The sequence below is a fragment of the Thermobia domestica genome, chromosome 10 (assembly GCF_964235325.1).
Source record: "Thermobia domestica chromosome 10, izTheDome1.hap1.1, whole genome shotgun sequence".
NCBI classification, from domain to species: domain Eukaryota; kingdom Metazoa; phylum Arthropoda; class Insecta; order Zygentoma; family Lepismatidae; genus Thermobia; species Thermobia domestica.
The window spans coordinates 162,356,057-162,383,513 of record NC_137463.1 but is presented as its reverse complement, the minus strand read 5'-3'; the positions used below and the strand labels follow the sequence as shown (position 1 = coordinate 162,383,513).

Here is a 27,457-nt window from a genome sequence, read left to right as displayed (position 1 = left end):
TTGTTTACTTATATTTGCTGCTACTATTCTCAACTAATACTGAGTTCTGTTCTCAACCAATACTGTAGAAGTAGATACGCTGTTCTGGCAGGATATGTAATAAGGACAAATACTATAATCTGGAAGATGTTATGGAAAATACACAAGTGTTCAAAACTTAAGCATAATGCAAGAAGTTGCATGTAAAATCCGAGAAGGGCATCGCGAGCACGGGAATCGTAGTGGAAGACGTGTATTACTTGTGAGGAACATTGAACCGGATACGACAAACGTCCGCCTGGCCTTCTATGGGAAAAAATCGAACGCTAGTGCTTGGATTCGAAATAGGCACATTCCGTGTGTGCAGTAAGTGGAGTATGAGTAGTGAGCGGAGGGTATTGTTGAGTAGAATGTGGCAAGAGATTAATGGAATGTAGCACAAAGACGTCATTTGGATGCGTTTACCAAAGGCCGTATCGCCAAGCACTTGGAAAAAGATGACACACAGGAAGCAGTAGCACGAGCCATCAATGTGCCACAAAGTGTCTTGTCTTGGTTCTGCAAACAGTTTATCGACACCGGAGACATCAATCCTAGGCCTGATGGAGGACATTCAGAAGTAACATTCCAAAAGAGGACCGCTACTTATCAAAAACTGCGCGTTGGAACCGGAGCATGCATACAAAACAACTATCAGCGGAGCTTGCAGCTTCCTCAAGGGTGAGAGTATTACGTCAAACAGGCGTTTTTGTGTGCCTGAGTCAGTGAAACGCATGTCGCCGTCTGGCATACAGACTACTGGCTCTCAGTCTCCGGTACACAATCTGGCGGATGTGGTGGCTCGCTGGATATGGTAGTGTAGAGCATCAGCAGTTGGTGTTAAGAGCCTCGAGATCTTTACTTCCTTTCCTAAAAGCATAGCCTCTTACTTTATTTATGTTCACAAGCGGTGATGATGGAAGATGTAGTCGTTAGACAAACTCCTCCGCTTTTCTCAGCGTGTCTTTGATCACTTCACCTTTTCTTAAACCGTCAAGGAGAAACGGCCAGTTCTTGCAAACATGCCATTCAGTCTTTTTTCCCAATGCCACAAAAATAACTAACAGTATCACAGTCTGTAATATGAAAGGCTACGATATTATACCTCAATTCATTAGCAACACAATATCATGGACAGCAATAAACCTAAGTTGATTTGTTGTTCTGCTTTTAAACATATTTACCTTGGGAGTTGATCAGTAAACTGCATCAAGATCACAAAAATGTCTGTGTCGTTGGCAACAACAAGTATACATTTGAAACCTCTTTGCCACGCGTCAATCCCATGAACAATTACTCTGGTGTTACCTTCGAGTTTCAACTTTATCATCGATACATCTCTCTGTGTTGAACATTGAACCTCTTTTGGTTCAATAAACCCACCCGATACTATTATTTCATACCTTTCCATTTGTTTGCCTTTTATAATCAAGTGTTCGCATAATACCTCTGCCAATTAGCTTTGTTCTCTGGCATACTAAAGAACTAGTTACAATTCTTTACCATTGGTAAGTCATAATCAAGGGAAATTACTCACCTAACTGAAGAACGTTCTGTTCCTTGTCTTTTATTTGAGTTGGCTGCTTGATGGAGATATCATAATATCAATCAAATACAACATCTACCCTAGAAGAATTAGTGCTTAAGTTCTCGAAATCTTTCTCTGAGTATCTGTCTGCATACTTCCTAAATGAAGAGCATCCTGGAATTCTTACCAAGGCCTGCACAAGTTGTTGTCCATCTGTGATAGTGCATGTAAACACATCACTAGATAATGGAGATGACGTCACTATCCTAGCTGCCAATATGTGAATGAGTTCGGACTTGGTACACGTCGTACGAAGACCATCCTTAAGATCAACAATATAGAATTAAACCGGAGCGAGTTTGTGTTCGAGAGTAGATTGCAGATTTATTTCTCGACCTGACTCTATTTCAACCAGCAATCTATGAAAAATGTCTACATTTCTTCCACTAATTTCACTTTTTCTTCTTTAGCATATTGAGATCTGTCTCTAATATTCTCCAATGTCAACGTCTTGATAGGTTTCAGAGACTCATGAAACTTATGAGGTGTATTCAATCGATACTGATCAAAATTGTTAATAATATCAGTTACTCTTTTGTATGTCGACAATGAAGACTTTGTAATATGAGGTGGGGCTAGATCACGTGTCGAAATAGACATAACATTTTCTTAATTTACAGAGAAAACACCTAATTTTTCAAATTCATATAAAATCTTTCTAAGCTTCCGTTTATATCTTTCGAATCTAGATTTTGAACCGTCCTTGGATTCTGAAAAACAATATTCATTATCCTTCACTCCAAGACCGAACTATCATAGGTCTCCTGCAGGATACGACTGCGTTTGTTTACTGTTATACACCACCTTTCTGTTGCGAAATCGTTCCAGGTTATTCCAATCAACCCACTTGCAACTTTACTTACACAGTTAATGGTTGTAATCCATGGTCAGTTGATATTCTATTGAAAGCATTCTGTGTGTACTGTAAAACTACCAGCATAAAATTGCTCAAATACATATGGATGAGTCTCAGGTAACAGTTTCATATCAGCTAAGTAGATAGTGCCCCAACGGACATAATTGTGATTATTGTAAGTAGCAAACCAATTAAGCATCTTCGTAAATGATTAGATGTGAAGTTCCCAGTTTCTTTCTCTTTCTGCTTTAATAAACTGAAGTAATATTTCAACCATACTCATATACTGTTGCCAGAATTTTGAAGCGGAATTTTGAGCGTCAAACTCTTTTAACATTGATTGCATATTGATATCTTCTAATACGTGTTGCTACACAAAATAACCTATCTTCTTCTTACAGCCTTCTGTACCTATGGACTCCTGTGAGCCTTCTTATGAACTCATGTTGATCTCAATATGAGAGCAAACATTATCAACTACTTGTTCTGTTTCATCTAATGGTATTTGAATTCCTTCATTGGTTGTTCATTCTATAACATATGACAATAAAATTCTTTGCAATGCTTCGTGCGAACGAATAGAACGATTTACGATATTTCAGCTAAGATATTTATAGCTGCCTTTGCTCCAAACATGCCACTTTAATACTAGACTTCAGTAAGATCTGAACCTGCCATATGCTCTTCAATAACACGCGTGAAGTTCAGAGTTACGTGAAATCCCCGAAGTTTGATCACAAGGTTTCTGCAGGCTTCACTGTTTTAACATGTTAATGATTTTGCTTTGCAGTAAAGATTTCCGTCAAATATTAAAACTGTTGGATGTCCAGGGTTGACTTTGTTTGATATTTTCAGGCCTTGTTTGTACACAGTATTTTCTTTATGAGCAGCAGCACTGATAATTGGCATACATCCCATAGTTGTTAAACTATTTTTGATCGATATAGAAGACAAAGTATTGAATCCTGTAAACGAAGGAATCTCCTGAGCGTTTCAATCACTTATTCTACAAGTACCCAGGCAATCTGTTGTGTAAGTGCCTTATCAGCTTCCGCACTTTCATTATTTATGAACCAATCTGACTTTAAAACTCCAGGTGAATATACAGGAATTGGTCGGATTTGCCCCCTATAAGGTGCTTCTATCACTTGGTTAGGAAGTAATTTAGAAAATTGGAAAGTTTTTTCCATAACTACTTTAAGTTCCTCCTGTTGTTCATTTTCTGCAACAACTGAAGACTTAACTTCATATGCTACCACCTGCGTTGCATGGAAAGTTTCCGCACCATCAAGAGTCTCTTCAATAATATCAATTTATCTGGTGTGACGTGCACAAAACTCCTGCTTAAAGATTAGAAGGAATTCCTATATTTCAATTCAGATCAAAGTTTTCACATTCTTTCTGTGCTAATGTTTTGTCGATACACGGGACCTAACCGTAGCGTATAGTATTTCCCGTTTATGCATTAGATCAACAAGTGACTTTGATCTAGTAGCTTGAAGGACTGCCATGCCAAGGCCAATGTCTTTTGGAGTTAATATACCACCTTTAGGAATAGCATAAACTATGTCCTGACACTGACTGAGTACATTATATTATCTTTGATGTTTGTAGTATCTTCATCCCATGCATCATCTGTAAGAAGGGTATGAATAAATATGTATAGACTTTCAGGAATCACTTTCTTAATTAGATCCTCACTAACATGAGCACAATTACGATATGTTGTTAAGGCTTTTACCTATGTTCTGATCTTTTTCGCACAATGATATCAAGTGAGCAGGGTTTTTGATTCGCAGTTCGTCGTATGTGCTAGTCTTGTGTCCTCTTCAGTTTCTTCACGTGTAACCAATGTTTGAGATTCTTTATTGCAGATTTTCCATGTCTTGGTGAGAAGATGAGTTACATTTCATGCGGATCAAGCTAAGAGACAGTCAACCTTACCAGGCATAAGTTTTAGCAATTTTTTTCTGAAGTGGTGTTTTGAATGTTTGTATGTCCCTACTGTAATATTTTCCTTTTTGCCTCGTAGTATTTCCACATATTCAAAAAATCGTCTTGCCCTCTTGCGATTCCTGCACGAGGAGAATTGACGACCTTAAAAACACAAGTTTCCTGTGGATTGTTTAAGCCATCACTATTTTGGTACTGTCTGTTTTTCTTCACATAGCATGGAAGATGGTATCTAGCGTTACCTGCGATGAAATCAAACATTCCTAATAATTGACAATTAAGAGTTCCATCTCTTTTTGATATTTCTAGTATTCTATCTGACATGGGTTTGGTCATAACATTTTTTGTTGGTTTACCTGTGTCAGTTTGACAGAACACACAAAGATATTTATTAGACGGTTGAACATAGCCACTAGTAAGTAGCTGCAAGTCTTCTAATACATGTGTCTTCTTTGAGGTAGCAGGTGTTAGTGGTGTTTTGTGACATTTTTGAACTTAGTTTGTAATTTCTTGATATTGGTTTTGGTTATGTCAGAATAGCAGCGAAGGTGGTAAAAATATCAGTATTATTCTACTCTACTTCTAAGTCAATTTCTTCAAGTCTATCGAAAATATCTACATTTTTCTGGCCATGGTACTTGATACGATCCTTTACAGGTTCTTTCAATTCAGGACACCTTGTTCTCTAAGCTTTCTAAGACCATCACACAGTTCACTTTGGAAAATGACGCACCTCTTCCAGTTCAGAGATGTATGAGTTAGTTTTCTAGAAGATAAAACAATAGCTGGTTGCATCTTCAATTAAGAATATTGAACCTGAAAATAAATTAAAACAAAATGAACTTTAATATTTAAAAAATAATTATATAATCGTAAAGTGACAATTTATACTTATAGACTAACTATTAAGTGTAAATTCTGTATCTGCTCTAATTTGAATCATGCTATTGATAATCACTGCTGTTATGCATACAATTATCACACAGTGCTATTGTAGCGATTTTGGAGAAAAGGCTTTTATTTGAAATTGAATCAGTAGTGCAACATGTGAGGGTTTCAAATGAGTTGATAATTTTAACTTGATAAACAAATATTCATAATGTTGTTTCATATACTTTTTGCTTGATTTTAAACATCTTCACTGAATTTTGCATTCTTTTAAATATGTTTGATATCGAACTTGGGTAGGTTAATACGTAAAAACGCGACGGCCATTTTGAAAATTCTTGTCCGCAATATTGAAAATACATTTTATGCGCCCTAGTATCAAAATTTTAAACAATTTGTCTTAACGTATACAACCTCATATACAAACTTATACTAAATATTCATATATTGAGCACCTTTCATGTGTATATTTACTGACAAAGTAGTGTATTTCTGACAACTACGAACACTTTAGAAAATGGCGGCTCCTAACGTAATTTTTGAAATTCAAGAATACCAATAAGCCGTTTCATGTTCCCTAGGGACCCATAAACCAAGATATATTAGTTGGCACTCGGTAACATATTGTACCCCCTAACTCAATTTCTAAGCCCCTTTTCAGAAAACGTCGCCAGACTTAGACGTCACTCGAACCAGAAAATGAGGAGAGAGCTTCTGCCCCTATTTCGTGGTTGACGTATCATTTATCATCTGTCATCTGATATATTTGAAAAAGGCTTTAATTTAGTTACATACTTGATTTGAACATAACAGCACAATATTTATGTTCTTGAATTTACACACATTGGCATCCAATGAGAAAACTTGACTTATTCATTTAATATACAAGAGTAACTTTATTAATGTAAGAAGAGCTCCTTCGTGGCTAAGCAATTAGCGTACGCGCCTTTCGCGTGGGAGACCCGGGTTTGATTCCCGGCGGGAGTTCGTGTGGTTCGGATTTCACGTTAATCAGTAGGTCCACATCTCATATAGCCTCACTGCTGAACGGGACGTTAAACTTAAAATCAATCAATCAATCATTAATGCAACAAACGTTGGAAGGTTGTTCCTGACACTCAGAGAAGCAAACAGGTCCAATGAACATAGAGTATATTGGACATATTACTAAAGTTAGCGAGAGCCAAAAGCTTGGGATCAGTAAATTCGACACTGTATATATCCTAAAATAAGAAGCTTAGAGATGGCGGTCTATGAAAGTCTAGGCGCTGGTATTCAATATGTAGTTACTCGGTTTGCACACTGTAATGTTAGATTGGGTGTTAAATGAAATAACACAAATAGACCTACATCCGGGAGAGGGATACACAATATTAATAAAGGTCTCCCCCACACCAATATAAATCAAGTCTATCCAATGAAAATATATTAAAAAATTAAGCAATAAATGGGTTATTACTCTGAAATAAGTTATATGAGGTTTGAATATAATTTTGACTTAAATGATAATTTCAAACTTACTACAAATATGTGTGAGACATATATTTGAAACAAATTCTCCAACAAAATTAGCGATATAAAAAAATAATAACAATCCAACTATAATTACAAGTACAGCAAAAAGCTCTAAATCGAAGGTACCCTGCTAGAATAGCATTATATTAACTTTACAGACTCTTCATTGGTCAAATTCTCTCGTACTTCGATAGGTCACCAGCACGGATTATAAACCAGAAATGCCTCGGGATACAACAGACCAAAGAAAGTACGTAATGTATAGCAAAATTAAATTTAAAAAAAAATCAATTAAGCAAGCAAAATATGACTACTGAAAGCAACTAGTTAAATTATAGAAAACGAGAAAAAATGCAATACTTACGTTTCCTGTTGGATCACGTAGGGCATATGGTTGATAAATCCGTCTAATGCCGACACAAAGTTACAATTATCAAACCAACACTCTTAATAATGCTTTCGACTAAATATTTTCAGTGCAGCACCATATTAAATAATGAATTACCGTATATCACTTTCACCCAAAATATAGCACTAACAAAGAAGCCCTAATGGCACGACTAATGATGAAGAAAAAATTGCTCCCGTAAGTCAAGTAGATTTCATGGCTCCTAACCTGGTCATAGATGACGAGGGCCAGAAATCATGAAAATTCCCACCAGAGGGCAATACAATAGAAGCTTACGTAGATAGATACATATTTCAAGTACACCAAGGAGCAAAAGTTCATACATTCCATCTTGACTTGTTTACCAACATTTAAATAAAAAAATACAATGTAGTAAATTAAATTTAGAAAAGAGACTTGGGTAAGAATAATAACGTAAAGATTGAAGATCATACGTTACAACCCACAGGTGGCGTTTGTGTTCAAGACGCTACAGCGAAGAAGTGCAGTTTTGTGCTGTGAGAGTTGAAGAGGAAAGTGGCAGTGCTCGACCAAAATATATGTTATTCACCGCGAAGGCCGACTTGCAATTTATGTGCGGTTCTGCAGCTGGTAGTGGATGTTTAGCAGCACGACTCTTTTCAGGAGCATTTTCCTAACAGACAACAACCATTATATAGAATGTTTGCAGCAATTTATCGCCGCGTGCGTGAAACAGAAGCTGTACTCCTGCTAATGATGATGCTGGTCGACCCCATCGTGTACGAGCACCTGTTATAGACGAACGGTGTTAGAAACTGTGGACAATGAGCTAGGTACAAGTACGAGGGAACTTAGTCGTTTAATGCACTTTAGTCATATGATTGTGTGGCGTGCCTTGCATGAAAATGTCTTGTTCCATACCACCTGTAAAGGATACAGGGACTGAAGGATTCAAGAACCGTCAGGAAGGACCCAACAGAGCACTACCCTCATTCTGTTTCAGGCATTAATACTGTTCACTAGTGACGCCACGTTGAAAGGAGATGGTATCGTCAACATGCATAATACACACATGGACAGATGCGCACCCCGATGGTAGGGCTGTCACTCATCATCAACACCAATTTGGACTGGATGTGTGATGTGGTATTGTCCATGATGAACTGATCGTCCCATACATTCTACCAAGAAAACTTAATGGAGTACAGTATTTGACCTTCCTGCAGGATAAACTATCTGAATTACTGGAAAGTGTTCCCCTAGCTTTTTGCCACAGTAGAAGGTACATGCATGATTAAGTGTGAATGCTCGCCGATGGTTGAACAACTTCCCAAGACGTTGGATCGGGCGTAGTGGTCCAGTGCATTGGTCTGCCATGTCAATGGATCTGACTTTACTGGACTTTTATGCGTACGAACATATGAAAAGTGTTGTGTATGCTACTCTCATCAAAGAGGTCAGTAACTTGGAACAGCGTATCGTTAACGTCTGTGCAACTGTTGGCTATGATCCAAGTATTTCGAATGAATTCGTCAATCTATGATCCAACGTTGTCATGCACGCACTCCTGTCCATGTGAATACTTTTACATTGTCTGTAATCTGCCTGACGAAAGTACGTTTGTCTCTCTCTGCACGTAGATATCTACAGCTTAGAACTTACTGTTCTCATGTTTTCCGCCCTCGCTAACTTTGCTAATATGTCCAATATGCTATATGTTCATAGGCCATTTTTTGCTTATCTAGGTGTCAGCAATCACCTTCCGACGTTTGTTACATTAATCAAGTTGCATCTTGTACTTTGTATATTAAACCTTCTGAATCAAGGTGGTTCATCTTTACTTCTATGAGAATAGAAATCCAAAACTAAACAATTTTTGCTGGGCAAAAATAATTTATCTATCTGAATACCACTCATTCTAGCTTTGGAACTTCTTGTATAAATTAACAGACAAATTCTGACCAAAGCATATGTTAACTAATAAATAATAGCGTTACAGTTTCGGCAAATTAACTTTGCCTTCATCAGACACATTGTGTCTGTGTGATGAAGGCAAAGTTAATTTGCCGAAACTGTAACGCTATTATTTATTAGTTAATATATGCTTTGGTCAGAATTCGTCTGTTAATTTATCTATGTCTTAGCGTAAGAAGCAATACTTAAAGGCTTGTCTGAAGGCGCTTGATAACATACTATAGTTGTCCTCTCTTGACAATTTATAGTGCTGGTTTTTTTAAATCAATGTATTTTCTTTTTCAACGGACAGGTACGCAATGTATAATATCAGGTTGGGGAGATACAAGTTCGACAAATGGAAGGATATTACCTGAAAATCTTCAATACGACACTGTGTCTGTCTTGAGTCACTATACATGTGTGTTAAGATGGTTTATTAGTAGTTCACAGTTATGTACTGGACCCTTGTATGGCGGTAAAGGTGTGTGTAAGGTTAGTATCTTCAATATCTTCCTATTTGATTCCAGTCACGTTAACACATACAGTGCATGCTATGAAAAAGTTTACCTCTGTAATATGGCAGAAACTAAGGTGGATAGAGAAATGACATTTTGTATGTATCATGCAACTATAGGAAAGAGAATTATCCGACATACTCTATAGTATAACCAGATCACCTGTGCTGCAAACCCAACGTAAAGGTTTGCTTTTTCAAGACGCCTATGCCAGGTTATTTCGAATTCCAAATTTTCATACTAAACAAAGACATATCATACCATACGTTTTGTTAAGTGTTACAAATTAAGAAAGTTACAGTATGAGAACGTTTAGAGTAGGAGACCTGTACAACTATAATGACGCAAGTGGGGCAGATAGGGCAATGCACATCCACAGTACCTTAATGTCGAATAGTGTGATCATGGTATGAGGGATTTCGAATAAATAAGAACGAAGTTACAAGGAATTGAAAATAAGCTCTTTTCAAAAGACTGTTTCAAAAAAGTTCTTACAGTTAGAGAAATACCATAATTAGGTCTAATGACATAGATGGTTTTCACCAGACATAAAGATCATAACAAACACTCTTTACTCAGTTTGATATCTCAAAGTTGGGGCCACGTCAGCTCAATGGTAGAGCACTTACTCCTGGTGTGTGGGGTCAAGTAAGTTTGTGGTGGACAACATCGTGTCCGTGAATTCATTTGGAGAACTCTCGTTTCTTCCCATAATCTCATTCCACAAATTGTTCCATCATCAATCACTTGCCTTAATCATCTGTTTCCCATAGCCTAACAGACATAATCATCGGACGTTAAACTGAAAGATTTCATTTCAAAATATATCTCCAGCCGTTTCGGAGATACGAAAAACATGGGAAGAGATTGCTATATTGCTTAAAATGACATCTTTCAAATTTGTATTGCTTTCCTTTGCCACTTTGATGTTACACTAACACTTTTGATAGTTACGATTACAACAAAATCCTGTAATTACATGATTTTAAATTGGGTTTCAAATCGTTACAATATTCAGTATATCTTTGGAACAGTTTGAAATATTAATTTGCTGTAAACTGCATTATAACAATTACGTCCATTAAATACCATACATGTGGTTGGATGTGGTGCTGATCTGAGTACTTTTCGAAAGAAAATCTTTAGAAAAAAGTTATTTTTTAAAAATTTCTTATAGCCTATTGTTATTTATTCAAAAAACGTATGATGATAATAGTGTTTATCACAAAGCTTCTGTGAATGTGTATTGTCCCGTCGGTCTCACTTGCGTTTTCAGCCTTGTAGAGGGCTCCAAAATATGGTTGCTATCTGATGTTTTTCATATAATATTGTCCTTAGCTTGCAATACTGAACAATAATGTATTGTATGTTCTCGTTTAGTATGCAGATATAGAAATTTGTAGTAACCTGGCGTAATGCTCTTTGAAAAAGTACGTTATGCTGAGTTGGCAACAATGTTAACCTAGTTGTGTTTCATAGTATGTCAGACTATCTTCTACCGATATTTGCATGGTGCAAAATTTTGTAAAGCTATCTGCCTAGATTCGTAAAGTATCACAGCAGTAGCTTTTTTGTGGTATGCACTGTATAAACTAAAATACTGATACAAAAAGGATACACTTAAAATAGAAGTACTAAAGAGGTATCAAAAGTTGTCTCAGTGGATGAAATTAGAACAATTACTCAAGCTTGTTCCACGTCAATATATAGAGCCAAAATTTTTAAGATTTTATTAAAGAAACATATTTTTAAAATTAAATGGACGGGTGAAAATTAAAGCTTTATAAGTTACTTTGTTCAAAAAAAAGACAGAAAAACTACATATAGGTAAGTCGATCTGTTAACAGAAAATGTTAAGTAAGTCAGAGCTTAATTCTGAAAGATGGCAGATATGGAAAACAAACGATTATGACTAGGGGAAACAGTTGTCTTGTTTCTCAGAAAACCGGTGTTAGTGAGACAAGAAATTATGACTTACACCACTGCAACTTTCACCCATCCAAATATGCATTTACAGTAGTTGATGTTGTTCAGTTGATAACCTGATCTAAAATATAAATAACATCCTATAATACTACCTGATAATGGAAACTGATTTACCATATTCAAAACTTAATTGAAATGCCCAGGGAATCTACATGATAACTCCATTCGTTTCTTTCGATTTTCGGTTTAAGTAGTGATTAGCTTGGTGGAATTGGAACCGAAATGATGATGAAATATTAAAGGGAACAGCACGATAAATTCAAAGATTTTTTTTAAAAAAAAAAGAAGAAGAAAAATATGCTCTCAGGAAAATAACATAGTAAATGCCGATCTTCTTTTGGATCTTCTTCCCTAAGTCCTTCAATTCTGCCTCAACGAATTTTTAATGTAAAATAAATAAGAATGAAGATCTGAATGTACATCATTCTATCGCAGTTTTATATTTAGGTTGTAAGCAATACAATCAGCATTGATAGGAACTAATATAAAATAAATACTGTCTATAATAGTTGGAAGTTTATTTTTCAATATTGGAACCTACTTACATTGCATTACCATTATAAACTAGAGAACTCGATAACGGTTTGAGCTTCCGGAATATTGGAATGACTTAATGTTTCTAACTGGATCGGTGATTGCAGAAAAGACCTGAGTCACATTTCTATGAAATTTGGTTTATGAACTTTTAAGCTCCATTAGAAGGTATACGTAATTTTGTGCAAAGAAAACAGATGTGGAATGTGTTACAACAATGTAAAAGTAATAATACTATAGACTAAGCGCAAGAAAAGTCTGTAGTCCTAAATTTACAAATTGTTCCTTTAATATCTAGGTGCTACACAACATGGATTCAAGTTCTTTCTGCAATCAAAGATTTAATTCCTGTATAAGGTGCATTCATCCACTACAGTCCAACAAAGTTAGTAAAACAAAAATAGTTGATTAATATATACGCTAGCCGTGCGGTTCAGTTCAACTTTCATACTCTCATTTGTCTGAAAGTTCATTGCAATCAACTAAGTAACACAAAAACTGAAACTGCCTCTTAGTAATAAAATAGTGACCTCTCTTACTGCTAATATAGGATCTGACTTTCCTCCTGTGATTTTTTTAAATGAATCAGATGCTTTCAGTTTCTTGAAACAAAGGACACCTCTCAGCTCAAGATGCCTTATTTTCCACATTTGTCTATTGCTACTTAAGCTTAAACTCTACTAATGGTATTCATTAAGTGTGTTAATGAGAAACTAACGCAAGGAAGTAGTCTCTCATCCTATGAATATTTATTTCCTGCATTTTAATAAGAATTTCTTCATCTTACGTTTGTTCCTTACTCGCATTTGTTAAAGAATTGTTTTACTTGTTTCTCAACTACTTTAAGACAACACAGACAACCTTTGCAAGGTGATTCCTGACACCAAAAGTATAGACCAACCTGGGTGCACAAATGATTCCTTTCGTAGTTATAGGCTGCCGAAAACAAGAAACAAAATGAAATTTAAAGGTTCATGGCTAAAAAATTATTGGACTTACCGTAGTCGGGTCAAAACTTCGCTTAGGAACTAATATGTGGAATTATCAAAAATATATGTTTTAGAATCCTAAGGTACTCACACAATAATTTTTGTAGAGGCAGTTTGGAGTTTTATATATATATATATTTTCGGTCTGGCTTATAAAATAGTGTTCTGTAGTATTGGGGGCCATTTTTAGAATACGTATAAGGAAAATGTAATAAAACATTAAGCTCTCACAAGGAGCGTATCATCCGGACGTCCGAATCTAATCTAGTCTAGTCGATAAATATAAAGATATGTTCTTGCATAGGAAAAAAATAATAAAATAAATTAGATGCTATGGATAACGAAGTAAGTCCCTGTGCCCCATTAACCATGTTAGTATGAAGAAAATCGTAGACTCTCAGTGAAATATCTATTTTGTGAATACTGTTAATTGGAAGGTCATTGTTTATAGTTCATTCTCTTCAGCATGAAATAAGCTTCCCAGAGGTGTTATGTATTGACGAACAAAAAGTACTTGAACAGGGAAAATTGGGATAATTTCGGGAAAATTCCCTCTAAAAATCCCTCCTATCAATTTGTCCCCCTCTGGAGTAGCCCAGGGTAAAAGCACCCAATAAAAATTTATCTCGAAAAATTCTATAGGGATTAAGAAAAGAGTGTACCAAGTTCACTCGATTCTTTTTATATATGCACAGAGCGTATTGGTATACAACCTTTCCCTTCATACCTATTCCGCCAATCCAAAACAAACTTGGTACACCCATGTCCTAACCCGTATTGTATGTTTCGAGATACATTTGGATTATGTACTTCTACCTGGAGCCACTCCAGATAGAGGCCAAGGTTGATAGGAGGGATTTTGGTGGGAATTTTACTTACATTATCCCGGTATTCCTTGTTCAGGTACGTTGTGGGTGCCAATAGATAACATCTCAGGAAAGTTTGTTTCATGCTGAAGAGAATAACCTATAAACCGTGATTTTAAAATGAACAATGGATTCAATAGCTATTTCACTGCGAGTCTACGATTTTCTTTATACTAACAGGTTAATGGGCCCCGGGGACTTACTACGTTGTCCATGGCGCTTATTTTTTGTGATGAACATATCTTTGTTATGTTCATCGAATGAACTAGGTTAGATTCGGATGTCCGGATGACATGTTCATGTCCGTTCCTTGTCAGTATTACTTGTTCAGCTGTTTTCACCTAAAGCAATAATAATTAAACGTTGGCATTAAAATTAAGCACCAGAGTATAATTGTCAATAACTTTTTAACTGTTTATTCACTTTTCAGGGTGACTCTGGTGGCCCATTAGCATGTAACAACCAGTTGGCTGGTATCGTTTCGTTTGGAATGGTACCTTGTGGTCAGCCGTTCAGTCCACCTGTTTTCACGAAAGTTTCTTCCTACCTTGGTTGGATACAAGGAAAAACTGGACTCAAATTATCATAATTGAAAGCCTAAACGCAAATGAAATATTCAAGGATCTTGTAGATAAAAGCAAACCTCAGTATCATCTAGAAGAATCAATTGAAGACCTGAATTGCATAACACCCCAAGTCCACTCTTTTTCTTCTTATTTGCATTTTTTGTTTTTATGTTAGCATCTTTGTTATAAGGGATATTTACTTGCTTAATACGTAAGTTGAAATCAAAACATTTGTTTAAAAAATGCAAAATAATTTCAGATAAACAGAATAGCATGCCAAGTATAATCTTCTTGTCTTTCTTCTAAAAACAGAAAAGTACTCCGGTAGACTTGGGATGTTCTGCAATTCAGGTCTTCAATTACACAACTTAGAAGAAAAGACTAGTATTTTGTATATCTTCTAGAATGTTGTAAAAGAAGAGTACAAGAAAATAAAATTTCATGATGAAAGAACTATTGCATAACTGGTTTTGGATAATAACAAGCAGTTTAGTTAAAATAGTCTAACTAAACTAAGTAACTAACTCTATGGCCTATGGAACAAGGAGGTAAAAAGCCTCGTTCATAAAAGCTCTCCATTGATTTCTATCCTTAGCCAACTGGATCCAGTTTCTACTTTGTATTCCTACTTCTGCGAGTTCAAGATATTTTCCGATTGGTCTTCTAGTTAAGACTTTGAAAGCGTTCCTACTTCCACCGTGGCTATACGACCTGCCCACCGGAGCCTCCTAGACTCGATGACCCTAACAATGTTTGGAAAAGCGTATAAACTATGTAGTTCCACGTAAAGAAATTTCCGACATTCATCATTTCCGTTCTTCTTGGGTCCGAATATTCGTCTCAGGATCTTGTTCTCAAATATTTTCAGTTTACTTTAGTAGTATGGGCCCCACTTGACCGCGTTTTGTGATGAATTTTCCACTTTTCCCAGGTCCTGCCTGATCCGATGGACTCGATTTTGCAGTGTCGCACGATATGTCGAGTCACGCGTATCCCCAGCCGTGGAAAATTGAACACTCCAAAAACTCGTTCTCTTTTATGAGGGTGTATTCGTTCTCTCTTATGACCACTTTTTGGGGATGTATTCTTTCTCTTGTATGACCACTTTTATCAACCTCTATGTAACATAGCAGAGACTATTCTTTTACGGGTGTACTCGTTCTTTTATGACCACTTTCAGGCGGTGTAATCGTTCTCTTTTACGAGTACTTTCTCAACCCCTATATTAACATAGCCGACTACGAACACCTATTTTCGCGGCCCTCTATGTATAAAAGAGTAGGGCTTATTTTTCCACCACCATCTTAACATAGCACAGAGACTACGAACATTATCTTTTATGAGGGTGGAAACGTTCTCTTGTATGACCACTTTTATCAACCACTATGTGACATAGCAGATCTGATAGACAATGAACACATTTCCAACCGCCTATTTAACATAGCAGAAATTAAATAAGACTATGTAACATAGCAGAGCTAATAAAAGAGTATGGCTTATTTTGCAACCCCAATTTAACATAGCAGAGATTACATAAGACTGCTAACACATAGCAGAGCTAATAAAAGAGTTTGACTTATTTTTCCACCCCTATTTTTATGTAGCAAAAATTACGCAATACTAAGAGCACAGAGACTACGAACGCACTCCTATATAACATAGCAAAGACTACTAACATAACAGAGAATAATGGGGTGTATCGTTCCCTTTTACGAGCTCTTTTCTCAACCCCTATTTTAACACAAGAGAAATTACACAGAGACTACTAACACCGATTTTCACATCCCTCTATGTATAAAAGAGTATGGCTATCTTTTTAAACCACTATTTAACATAGCACAGATTACAACTCCTATTTAATACAGGATCAATAGCAGGAGCGTACTCGTTCCCTTTCATCAAAACCTATGTAACATAGCAGCAATTACACAAGCATTCATCTAGTACTGCATGTCCCAAAAGTACTGAACATCGTGGTCAGGGGTCAAATATTTAAACCCGAATAATTCGTAAACGGAGCAACATATAGAGGTGTTGTTTCCACATTTAGTAATAGGTCATCAACCACTACAGGTCCCAAAAGTACAGACCTTTGAGGTCGAAGGTAAAATATTTAAACCCGAATAACTCGTAAACGAAGCGACAAATTGAGGTGCTGTATCCACATTTAGTAATAGGTCATCAACTACTACATGTCCCAAAAGAACAGACTATTGAGGTCAAAGGTCAAATATTTAAACTCGAATAACTCATAAACCAAGCCACATATTGAGGTGCTGTTTCCACATTTAGTAATAGGTCATCAAACACTACGTTTCCCAAAATTACTGACTTTCGAGGTCAAAGGTCAAATATTTAAACCCGAATAACTCGTAAACGTAGCAACGTATAGAGGTGTTGTTTCCACATTTAGTAATAGGTCATTAACCACTACATGTCCCAAAATTACTGACCTTCGAGGTCAAAGGTCAAATATTTAAACCCGAATAACTCGTAAACGGAGCAACGTATTGAGGTGTTGTTTCCACATTTAGTTTATAGATAATCAACCACATGTCCCAAAAGCACTGACTATGGAGGTAAAAGGTCAAATATTAAAACCCGAATAACTCGTAAGCCGAGCCACATATTGGGGTGCTGTTTCCACATTTAGTAACAGATCACTAACTACTGCATCTCCTCGAAAGTACTGATCATCGAGATCAAAATCAAAAATTTAACCCTTAATAACTTGTCAATAGAGCGCCGGATAAATTTATGTAACTTATTCAGTTCTGTACTAAGCAGAAAAAAGCGAAAAGGTCCATTTTAACTGGCTGAGCATTTTGTACTTTTTGTAATATTTAAACAAACGAAGAGATAAATTTATATTTACCAGAAAAAAGTGAAGAATGAATAAATCTGAGTGTCCAATTTCCCTTTGTAAGAAGCAGAAAAAGTGAAGTATGTATAAATTTGGATGTTCTACTTTTTATACCAACCAGAAATAAAAGCGTGGAAGAGCCATTTTAACTAGCTAAATATTTTATATCTTTTTCTACCATTTACATAAGAGAAAGAATAAATTTGTACTAACCAGAAAAGGCGAAGAAAGATTATTTTAACTAGCACAAACAAACGAAGGAATCAATTTCAGTGGCTTATTTACTTTTCTGCCAACAAGAGAAAAGCGAAGAAGGACCATTGTTAACTGGCTTAGAATTTTATACCTTTTGTACTATTTAAACAAACGAAGGGATAAATCCGGGTGTTCTATCTTCTTTTGTACCAACGAGAAAAAAGCGAAGAAGGACCATTCTAACTAGATCAGAATTTATGTACCTTTTGTACTATTCCAATAAACTAAAGAATAAGTTTGAGTATTCTATTATCATACCATTTTGTACTATTTAAATAAACAAAGGAATAATTTTGTACTGACCAGAGAAATTGAAAAAGAACTATTTAACTAGCTCAGTATTTTATAACTTTTTCTACCATTTAAATAATCGAAAGAATAAATTTGTACTAAACAAAAAGGGCGAAAAAGGATCATTTTAACTAACAGCATTTTATACCTTTATGTGCTATTCAAATAAACAATGGAATCAATTTGAGTGGTCTATTTTATTTTTGTACCAATCAGAAGAGAAGCAAGAAAGGTCCATTTTAACTAGCTCAGCATTTTTTACCTTTTGTGCCATTTAAAGAAATGAATAAATAAATTCGGGTGTCGTATTTCCTTTTGCACCAACGAGGAGAAAAAGCTAAGAAGGCTCATTTTTGACTGGCTTAGATTTTTATACTTTTGTAATATTTAAACAAACGAAGGGATAAATTAGTGTGACATTTTTTTAGTTTTATACCAACTAGAAATACCATTTAACTAACTAATAATTTTTGTGCTACACAAATAAACAGAGGAATAAATTTCTACTAGCCAGAAATAGCGAAGGAAGACCATTTTAACTAACACAGAATTTACACCTTTTTGTACTACTCAAACAAACGAAGCAATAAATTTGAGTGGCTTATTTACTTTTGTACCAACGGGGAAAAAGCGAAGAAGGATGATTTTAACTAGCTCAGTATTCTATACATTTTGTACTAAACAAATAAATGAAGGAATAAATTTTAGTTCTGTATTTACTTTTGTACCAACGAGAAAAGAAATTGAAGAAAAACCACTTTAACTAGCTGAGTATTTTGTAACTTTTGTACTACACAAATAAACGAAGGAATAAATTTGCACTAACCAGAAAAACCGAAGGACCACTTTAACTAGCTGAGTATTTTATATAATTTTGTAATATTGAAATAAACAAAGGAATAAATTTGTACGAAGCGAAGAACGAGCATTTTAACTAGTTCAGCATTTTGTACCTTTTTGTACTATTTAAATAAACGAAGGGTTAAATTAGAGTGACCTATTCAATTTTGTACCATGCAGAAAAAATGAAGAATGAATAAATTTTGTTGGCTTCTTTACATTTGTATTAACGATTAAAAAGAGAAGAAGGTCCATTTTAAATAGTTCAGTATTTTTGTACATTTTGTACTAATGAAATAATCGAAGGAATAAATTTGGTTGACCCATTAGGTTTGTACCAACCGTGATAAAAAGCGAAGAAGGTCCATTCTAACTAGCTCAATATTTCCATACCATTCTGTGCTACTCAAACAAACGAAGGAATAAATTTTAGTGACCTATTCAATTGTTTACCAACGAGAAATGCCATTTTAAATAACTCAGCATTTTATACCTTTTGTGCTATTGAAATAAACGAAGGAATAAGTTTGTGCTAACCAGAAAAAGCGAAGTAGGACCATTTTATCTAACTCAGAATTTTATATCATTTTGTAGTAGTCAAATAAACAAAGAAATAAATTTGTGTGATCTATTCAGTTTTGTAGCAACCAGAAAAAGGAAGAAAGTACCATTTTCTACTAATTAAACAAATGAAGGAATAAGTTTGGGTGTCTCATTTAGTTTTTTACTAACTACGAAGAAAAGCGAAGGTCCATTTTAACTAACTCAATATTTCTGTACCATTTTGTGTTACTCAAATAGACGAAGGTATAAATTTGGGTGGCTCACTTATTTTTGTACCAATCAGAAGAAAAGTAAAGAAGGTCCGTTTGAACTAGCTCAGCATTTTATACCTTTCTGGGGGATTCAAATAAACGAAAGGATAAGTTTGAGTGGTCTATTTGGTTGGCGTGCTAGATTGTGTATATTGTTGTGTGACCCAGAGAACAGACCACTTTAAAGTCGCATTGGTAAATAAATTTTAATTGCCTCTCCTGTCATGCAAAAACATGCACTATATAAGCCTAATGAAATTACACTAAAAAAGTAATGTTAATAGCCGTTTGCCTTCCATATTAGTAAGGTGCTCTATGTTATATAAAAAACAAATTTATGCTCAATAGACTCTACCTTAGGACCCTCACTATACTAACAATACAAATTTTAGGTAACGCATTCGTAACGTTGCTTAAATATCTCGCAGCAACAAAAAGAATAATAGTTTTGAGAGTTGAATAATTCAGCAGTTTTTGTAGATGGTGGGCAACATTCAACTTTAAAGACTTTTCTTCCTTAATGAGCTGATTTTTACTTTGATATGATCTCTTCGTGTGGTTTTCCTTCTGTCTTTTTTTCTATCAGCACTGTGATCCGAAATGGCCAAGCATGCTGTTTCTTCTATTTTCTTTAGTACGTCTTCATCCCTTAATAATGCTAATTGCTATGGAGTCTGTTCTACAGAGTTAAGTTAAAATTCAAGGTATGACGCAACTGTTTTCTGTAACCAATGGCAGTTCAGGTTGGGTAAACCTTTCGTTCAAATATGTAGTTAGTGACCGGTAAATTTTGGACTTCAAAGTCGCCGTTAGTATTTTGTCAACCGATACTAAATGTAAGACTTAATTTGCTAAACGTCCATAAACGCTAAACGCTAATAAAGTCCATTACCCATATAACTATGAGCTTACTTAGCGACAGAAGAGGAAATTTTTATTTAGCAATGCTACTTTAAAGTGACCCTTCCTCAAGGTGACACAACAATATACACAATCTAGCACCACAACTAAATAGACCACTCAAACTTATTCTTTCATTCATTTGAAACCCCCAGAAAGGTATAATATACTGAGCTAGTTAAAATGGACCTTCTATGCTTTTCTTCTGATTGGCACAAAACTAAATGAGCCACCCAAGTTTATACCTTCGTTTATTTGATTAGTACTAAATGGTACTTCCTTCCTTTTTCTGGTTGCTACAAAACTGAATAGATCACACAAATTTATGCCTTCGTTTATTTGACTACTACAAAATGATATTAAATTCTGAGTTAGTTAAAATGGTCCTCCTTGGCTTTTTGTGGTTAGTATAAACTTATTCCTTCGTTTATTTGTATAGGAGAAAAAGATATAAAATGCAGAGTTAGTCAAAATGGCATTTCTGGTTGGTACAAAATTGAATAGGTCACTCAATATTATTCTTTCGTTTATTTGATTAGCACGATATGGTACAGAAAAGGTAAACTAGTTAGAATGGACCTTCTTCGCTTTTTCTTGGTTGGCACAAAACTAAATGGGCCACCCAAAATTTATTCCTTCGTTTCTTTCAGTAGTATAAAATGTACATAAATACTGTGCAATTTAAAATGGACCTTCTTCTCTTTTTAATCGTTAATACAAAGGTAAAGAAGCTAACAAAATTTATTCATTCTTCATTTTTTTCTGCATGGTACAAAATTGAATAGGTCACTCTAATTCAACCCTTCGTTTATTTGAATAGTACAAAAAGGTACAAAATTCAGAGCTAGTTGAAATGCTCCCTCTTCGCTTTTTTCTGCTTAGTACAAATGCATTCCTTTGTTTATTTTAGTATTACAGAACTGCGGGATTCTGCTTAATAATGAACGCAAAGTTTATTTTTGTTAATATTTTAATTACTGGACTACGTAGAACATTGTAATTTTAAGGAACGTTCAAGTTTGAATTAATTTGTCTAACTATTTGTTTATGTAGGTCTAATATTTACGTATAGTTAATCGTAAAAGAAGGGTCAATTTCTTATAAACTAAATCACTAAAAGAGTAAGGAAATACGAGCAGTGGATGATACTGAATTTGGACACAGTGGCGATAATAGTATATAGACAACCTATGCAGAACTAAATATACCTTTGTACACTACACATCACGATATGGAATAACTGTAAATTTTCATTATGAATCAAAATATTTCTTAAGACGGTCTACAGATGAAGAATAAGAAAAAACAATACACTGTCCATATTTAAATATGTCATACTTCTCATTCACTCACTACTTCTACTGTCAAAATACTACTTTACACATATATACATGTTACATTCCACGTAATCTAAGAAAGTAAATACCGATATATATATATATATATATATATATATATATATATATATATATATATATAACTATACATGTTCACACATAAATTATTACATCACTCATATATATATATATATATATATATATATATATATGAACTAAATAATATTATTTGAATTCTCTAATCGGCTCTATAAACTGAAGAAGAGGGAAAAGAGATGAGCTAAATAGCGCTTCTCTAAACTAAATCATGTTCTCCAATTTCAGTGTTAAAGCTATTGCAAGGAATATCAAAAGTTCTATTTGTGGGGGTCCCTTTCCTGAATTGAAAAGGACCCTAAAAAATTGTTTAACTCATTTTCGTTGGAAGCTTACTCAACTTAAGAGTAAATGAGAGCCCCTTTCTTCGTTTACACTGCCATGATGAAAATTACCTTAACTGCTACAAAATCTGATACCGCCATGTTACTAATTATTAAAAAAAATGCACTAGCTATATACACAAACTATATATGTGGACAGGTCGCTGCAAGCCTAAACTGAATTTTGGGAGGGTAAAAAAGGAGATTTTAACAAATACTAACCACAAAATCTGCACTTGAATATGCACACTTTTATGAATTCTCTTCATCACTATCTGTAGATGACATCATGGTGTCTGTCAAGCTGACTTCTATATTTCACTGTTTTTATGAGTACTGTTGAGGCTTCTATCTAAGGCTCTCTGTCTGCTTCCAATCATTTAATTTCTCAAATAGGGCTAATTTTAACTGAATTAACTGCCTGTTTTGCTATATAATCACCAAAAGATCCGCAGCAAACTGACGTTGTTGTTGCTCAGATAGTCGTAAGTTCTAGAATGGTCATTCTCGCGCCTTGATACCATAGCGTCAGAAAATAGTTCAATCAGAACAAATGGTTTTGGCGGTGGAAGATTAAAAACGAATAGAAAGTGGTAAAAACTGGATAAAACTGGATCTTGGGGTGGCATCTCAGAGGGAAAAAGGGGACTTAATTATTTTGACAAAAATCAGATTGGTGGTTAATCTCGAGAATTTCTGCCCAATAACATTCCTATATTTTTGTATAGCATTAAGATGATGGTTTCAATATTTGTCCATTTGAAGTACCCATATACAAGATATTAGCACGTAATAATGTACAAATAAAGATATTATTCCCCAAAATATAATCTCTACTAAATTATTCCAAGCTTCCACATTAATTTTGAGTTGAATAATAATCGAATAAATATATTATGTAAACCAAAAAATATATTGTGAAAAAATTGCATGGTACAGTATGTGCAAAAAATACTTGACCCAACCCAAAAAAAATATCATTACACATATTGTAATGGTACATTGTAACTTTCTTCTAGTTAATCTTTCTTTTTAACGAATTGAGATTTAGTAACGACACACACAGAACAAACGTATTTCTTAATTTATCTTCCCTTCTTTGTTCTTTGTATTCTAATAGTGTCTTTATTTGTCCTGTTGATTTCTTACACTTAACATAATACATTACATTTATTATGCAGAAAATCATTTAAGTTCTCTTTCTATGTACATAATAACAAATAGCAACTGTCCTTCATAGAAAGCTGTATTTTTATCTGCTTCAGTAATAATTACATCACCCTTTTTAATGTCTAAAGGAAAAGTTTCAACTAGAGCATCGTTCAAAAATATTTGTAGGTAGTATTTATGTAAACTCAATTCCATGTGCATTGTTGTTCCATTATAAAGAAATTTATAACCATTGCATAGATTAAATATTCTAAATTTTGGATCTTTAACATTTTTAGTTCTCAATCGACATAATAAATGTGTAGTTTCTTTCTTCATAAGGAACATATTTGCTTCTTTGTTTGATGTTTGGAAGTCTTCTTTTGTAACAAATTTATCTAACGTCGACTAAAGCTAACCTAAAGTTACAGCTTTATTACCTAGAATTGCATCACGTAAATGACTCACTCGTCTATTTCCGAAGAGTATATATGTATCAGCTATCTGAATACATAATTTTGATAATTCTGATTTTATATTCATCTTTATTTAAATATGTCTTCAAACTTCTTTGTATCGCTTTCTAATTGACTATTTATTGATTCAAGCTGATGAAAAGTTACTATATCTTGTTGATCAACTGCATTAGCTACATTAACAAGTTCTTACTTTTAAAGTCAATCCATGTTCTATTATTATTATATGTATAACTTTATCTAGATTACTAAGGTTTCTAAACTCTTCTGTCCTACATAAATTCTTTAATAGTTCAAATAGCTCTTAACTAATGTTAACCTCACCTTCCTTATTTTATTACCAAAGATATCCATTGTTTATTATATATAAAAGTTCAGATTATTTAACAGCAAGGAGAACAGTGATACTAGCTCCACCAAAATCAATTAAATCACCATTCTCATCTCGAATTGAAACTTTGATAATGTTAAATTTAATTAGGTATATTGGGACAATATCTTCCCTTTAAGCTCATATATGATTGGTTCTCTAAACGCAGCAAATGTTGTAAATGTTGCGATTAAATCTGTTTATTTTTTGGGGGGGGTGTTGTGTCAGCATGTTTTAAAATCATACCTTCTGCTAAATCACAGTGAATATTTATAGTATCGAATGGATGAAACTTTGGTAGCTTATCTGTAACATATTCTGTTCTGCCAGATAATTTCTTCTCACTAAACCTAATACAGTATTAATAATATTTAAGATAATATAATAATAGCTTTCGCTTAATATTTTAGCTCTACTGCTCTTTCTGTCTCCAGTAAATTTAATATCATCTCCTAATCAAGTATTGAACTGCATGCGAATTGTAATATACTCTTCTAATTCTTTAAAACTATATTGGCCAAGCGGAACTGTAATTTGCTTTTCAAAGTCTCACTCTCTATTAACTGTTAATTTATTGTCTTCTTCTGTAATATTAGGAGTTATGTATGTTGTATAAAATCCCGCAAGAGCTATTTTTAAATATTTTTCAAATGGATAGTACAGAGTCTTGTTTAATACAGATAATTAACCATCTAAATTAAATACTTCCATTTATTATATAATAAAAATAAAATGGATAATTGGGATATTAAAATAAGGTTAACAGAACAAAGAGAAAGAAGAATGGTGTATTACTTCCTGATGATCTAAGATCTGTAATAGTGGGGTCTAGTGGATGTGGTAAGGACGTTGATGACTGATAGTTTCTTGTTAGCACTTGACTGGTTAAAATATGCATATGTTTGTGTTCTAAAAGTCTGAATTAACCTAAATACCAACAACTACTGCTCTTTCTGTCTTCAGTAAATTTAATATCATCTCCTAATCAAGTATTGAACTGCATGCGAATTGTAATATACTCTTCTAATTCTTTAAAACTATATTGGCCAAGCGGAACTGTAATTTGCTTTTCAAAGTCTCACTCTCTATTAACTGTTAATTTATTATCTTCTTCTGTAATATTAGGAGTTAGGTATGTTGTATAAAATCCCGCAAGAGCTATTTTTAAATATTTTTCAAATGGATAGTACAGAGTCTTGTTTAATACAGATAATTAACCATCTAAATTAAATACTTCCATTTATTATATAATAAAAATAAAATAGATAATTGGGATATTAAAATAAGGTTAACAGAACAAAGAGAAAGAAGAATGGTGTATTACTTCCTGATGATCTAAGATCTGTAATAGTGGGGTCTAGTGGATGTGGTAAGGACGTTGATGACTGATAGTTTCTTGTTAGCACTTGACTGGTTAAAATATGCAAATGTTTGTGTTCTAAAAGCCTGAATTAACCTAAATACCAACAACTAATGCCACTTTTCGAGATATAGAACGTGATATTAAAGATACAATAGCAATAGTAAGAGGAAATAACGAAAAGATTATTCCATTAGATGAATATGAGGATAATTCTGTGGTTGTATTTGGTGATTTCATTTTAGAAAAACAAAACAACGTAAGAGAATATTTTACTCGTGGTCATCATAAAGGTTTAAGCAGTTTCTATCTATTCCAAAATTATTCCAAATTATGAAAACAATTAATTAGAGGACATAGTGAATCTAAAACACATATATGATGAATTTGTTGGATCTTATATGCCGTCTGAAAATTACCTTCTTTATGCAATAGGTGTTGGGGAGAACAGCATGGTTTCTTAACAATATATATGACTAGGAAAACGAGTAATGGTAAATATTGAAATAAAATTAGAGTTTCTAAAAGTGTAAGTTAAACTAGATGAACGTACGTAAACATTGTGTTGTGTTACGTTGTGTTGCGTTCTGTTGTGTTTTTTATTTTCTTTATACAGAAATAAAATTAAAGATTTATATATAGGTGAACGTGAAAGAACGTAAATGAACGTAGGCGAACGTAGATGAACGTGGATAATGTGTTACGTTATGTCATATTTTTATTTTTCTTTATATTATAAATGAATGTTAATAAAGCTAAGAAATGTATAACTTAAGAGAACATGCTAAAATTTTAGGAAATTAAACAGGCTAAACAAAGTAAATATCAGAAATATAAAGAACAACATCAGCCTGTTATCGATGCACTTAAATATGTAGGACAAGATATATCAATAGTAGCAGAAGAAAATAAAAATCTAATAAAAGAGTTAGTTCCAGTTGTACATAAAATTGTGAGAGTAAATTCAAGCTTATTAGTGACACCTTCTGTGTATGATAGTCCTATAAGTGAAAGTGATACACTTATAACAGAAGAAAGAAAACTGATGAAAAAACAAAAAAAAAAATGAAATGAAATCTTTGCGTTTAACGTCCCACGTTATGCCAGTTAGGCTAAAGGAGACGGTGATTATGAGAAATGAATGAAATGGTGGAATGAAGAAAGTGGGAGGAAACGGGAGAACCCCGAGAAAACCCACGAACATGGTGTTTGTCCACCACAAAGTTCACTTGGCGGGAGCAGGGTTTGAACCCGAGACCCCTAGCACCAGAGGTGAACGCTCTACCACTGAGCCAACGCGGCCCACTGATGAAAAAACAAATTAAGTATAAAGTAGAAGGAGTAGAGTCTTTAGCAACTACTCGTTTTGGTAAGATTTCCTCAAGATATTATGCAACTACAGATGATAAAAGTTTTGGAATATAGCCATATGGTAAGGATAGGAAAATCATATATATGATAGGGGATACGGAAGTTAACATTCATGGTGTTGATTTTGTCACTAATAATCGACATTACAAAGGAAGAAAAGGTTTATGGAACTACTAACGAAACATAATCCAACAAACTATAATGATGATGACCTAAATATACACAAATAATCATTGTTTCTAATGTTGCATTTCATAACAATGATCCAAATACAAGAAAACAACGATATAGTAAAAGCAAAAAATATTATGAAATTACCAAACCTATTTTGAAAAATTATTCAAAATCAATTTTTGCTCCAACACCAACAAAAAGGAAAAAAGGAGAGGGAATCAGGATATACTACGAATC

General features: G+C 34.2%; 1 protein-coding gene across 1 annotated transcript in view; it reads left to right on the top strand.

Annotated features, from left to right (window-relative positions):
- LOC145662809 (trypsin-like) overlaps positions 1–15,053 on the top strand; it is a 74,247-nt gene extending 59,194 nt beyond the window's left edge. The window contains exons 6-7 of the mRNA XM_081728697.1: positions 9,455–9,636; positions 14,465–15,053. Coding sequence (XP_081584823.1) covers positions 9,455–9,636; positions 14,465–14,623 — 341 coding nt within the window. The 3' untranslated portion in view covers positions 14,624–15,053. The remainder of the gene's footprint in view (positions 1–9,454; positions 9,637–14,464) is intronic.
- Positions 15,054–27,457: the final 12,404 nt, after the last annotated feature.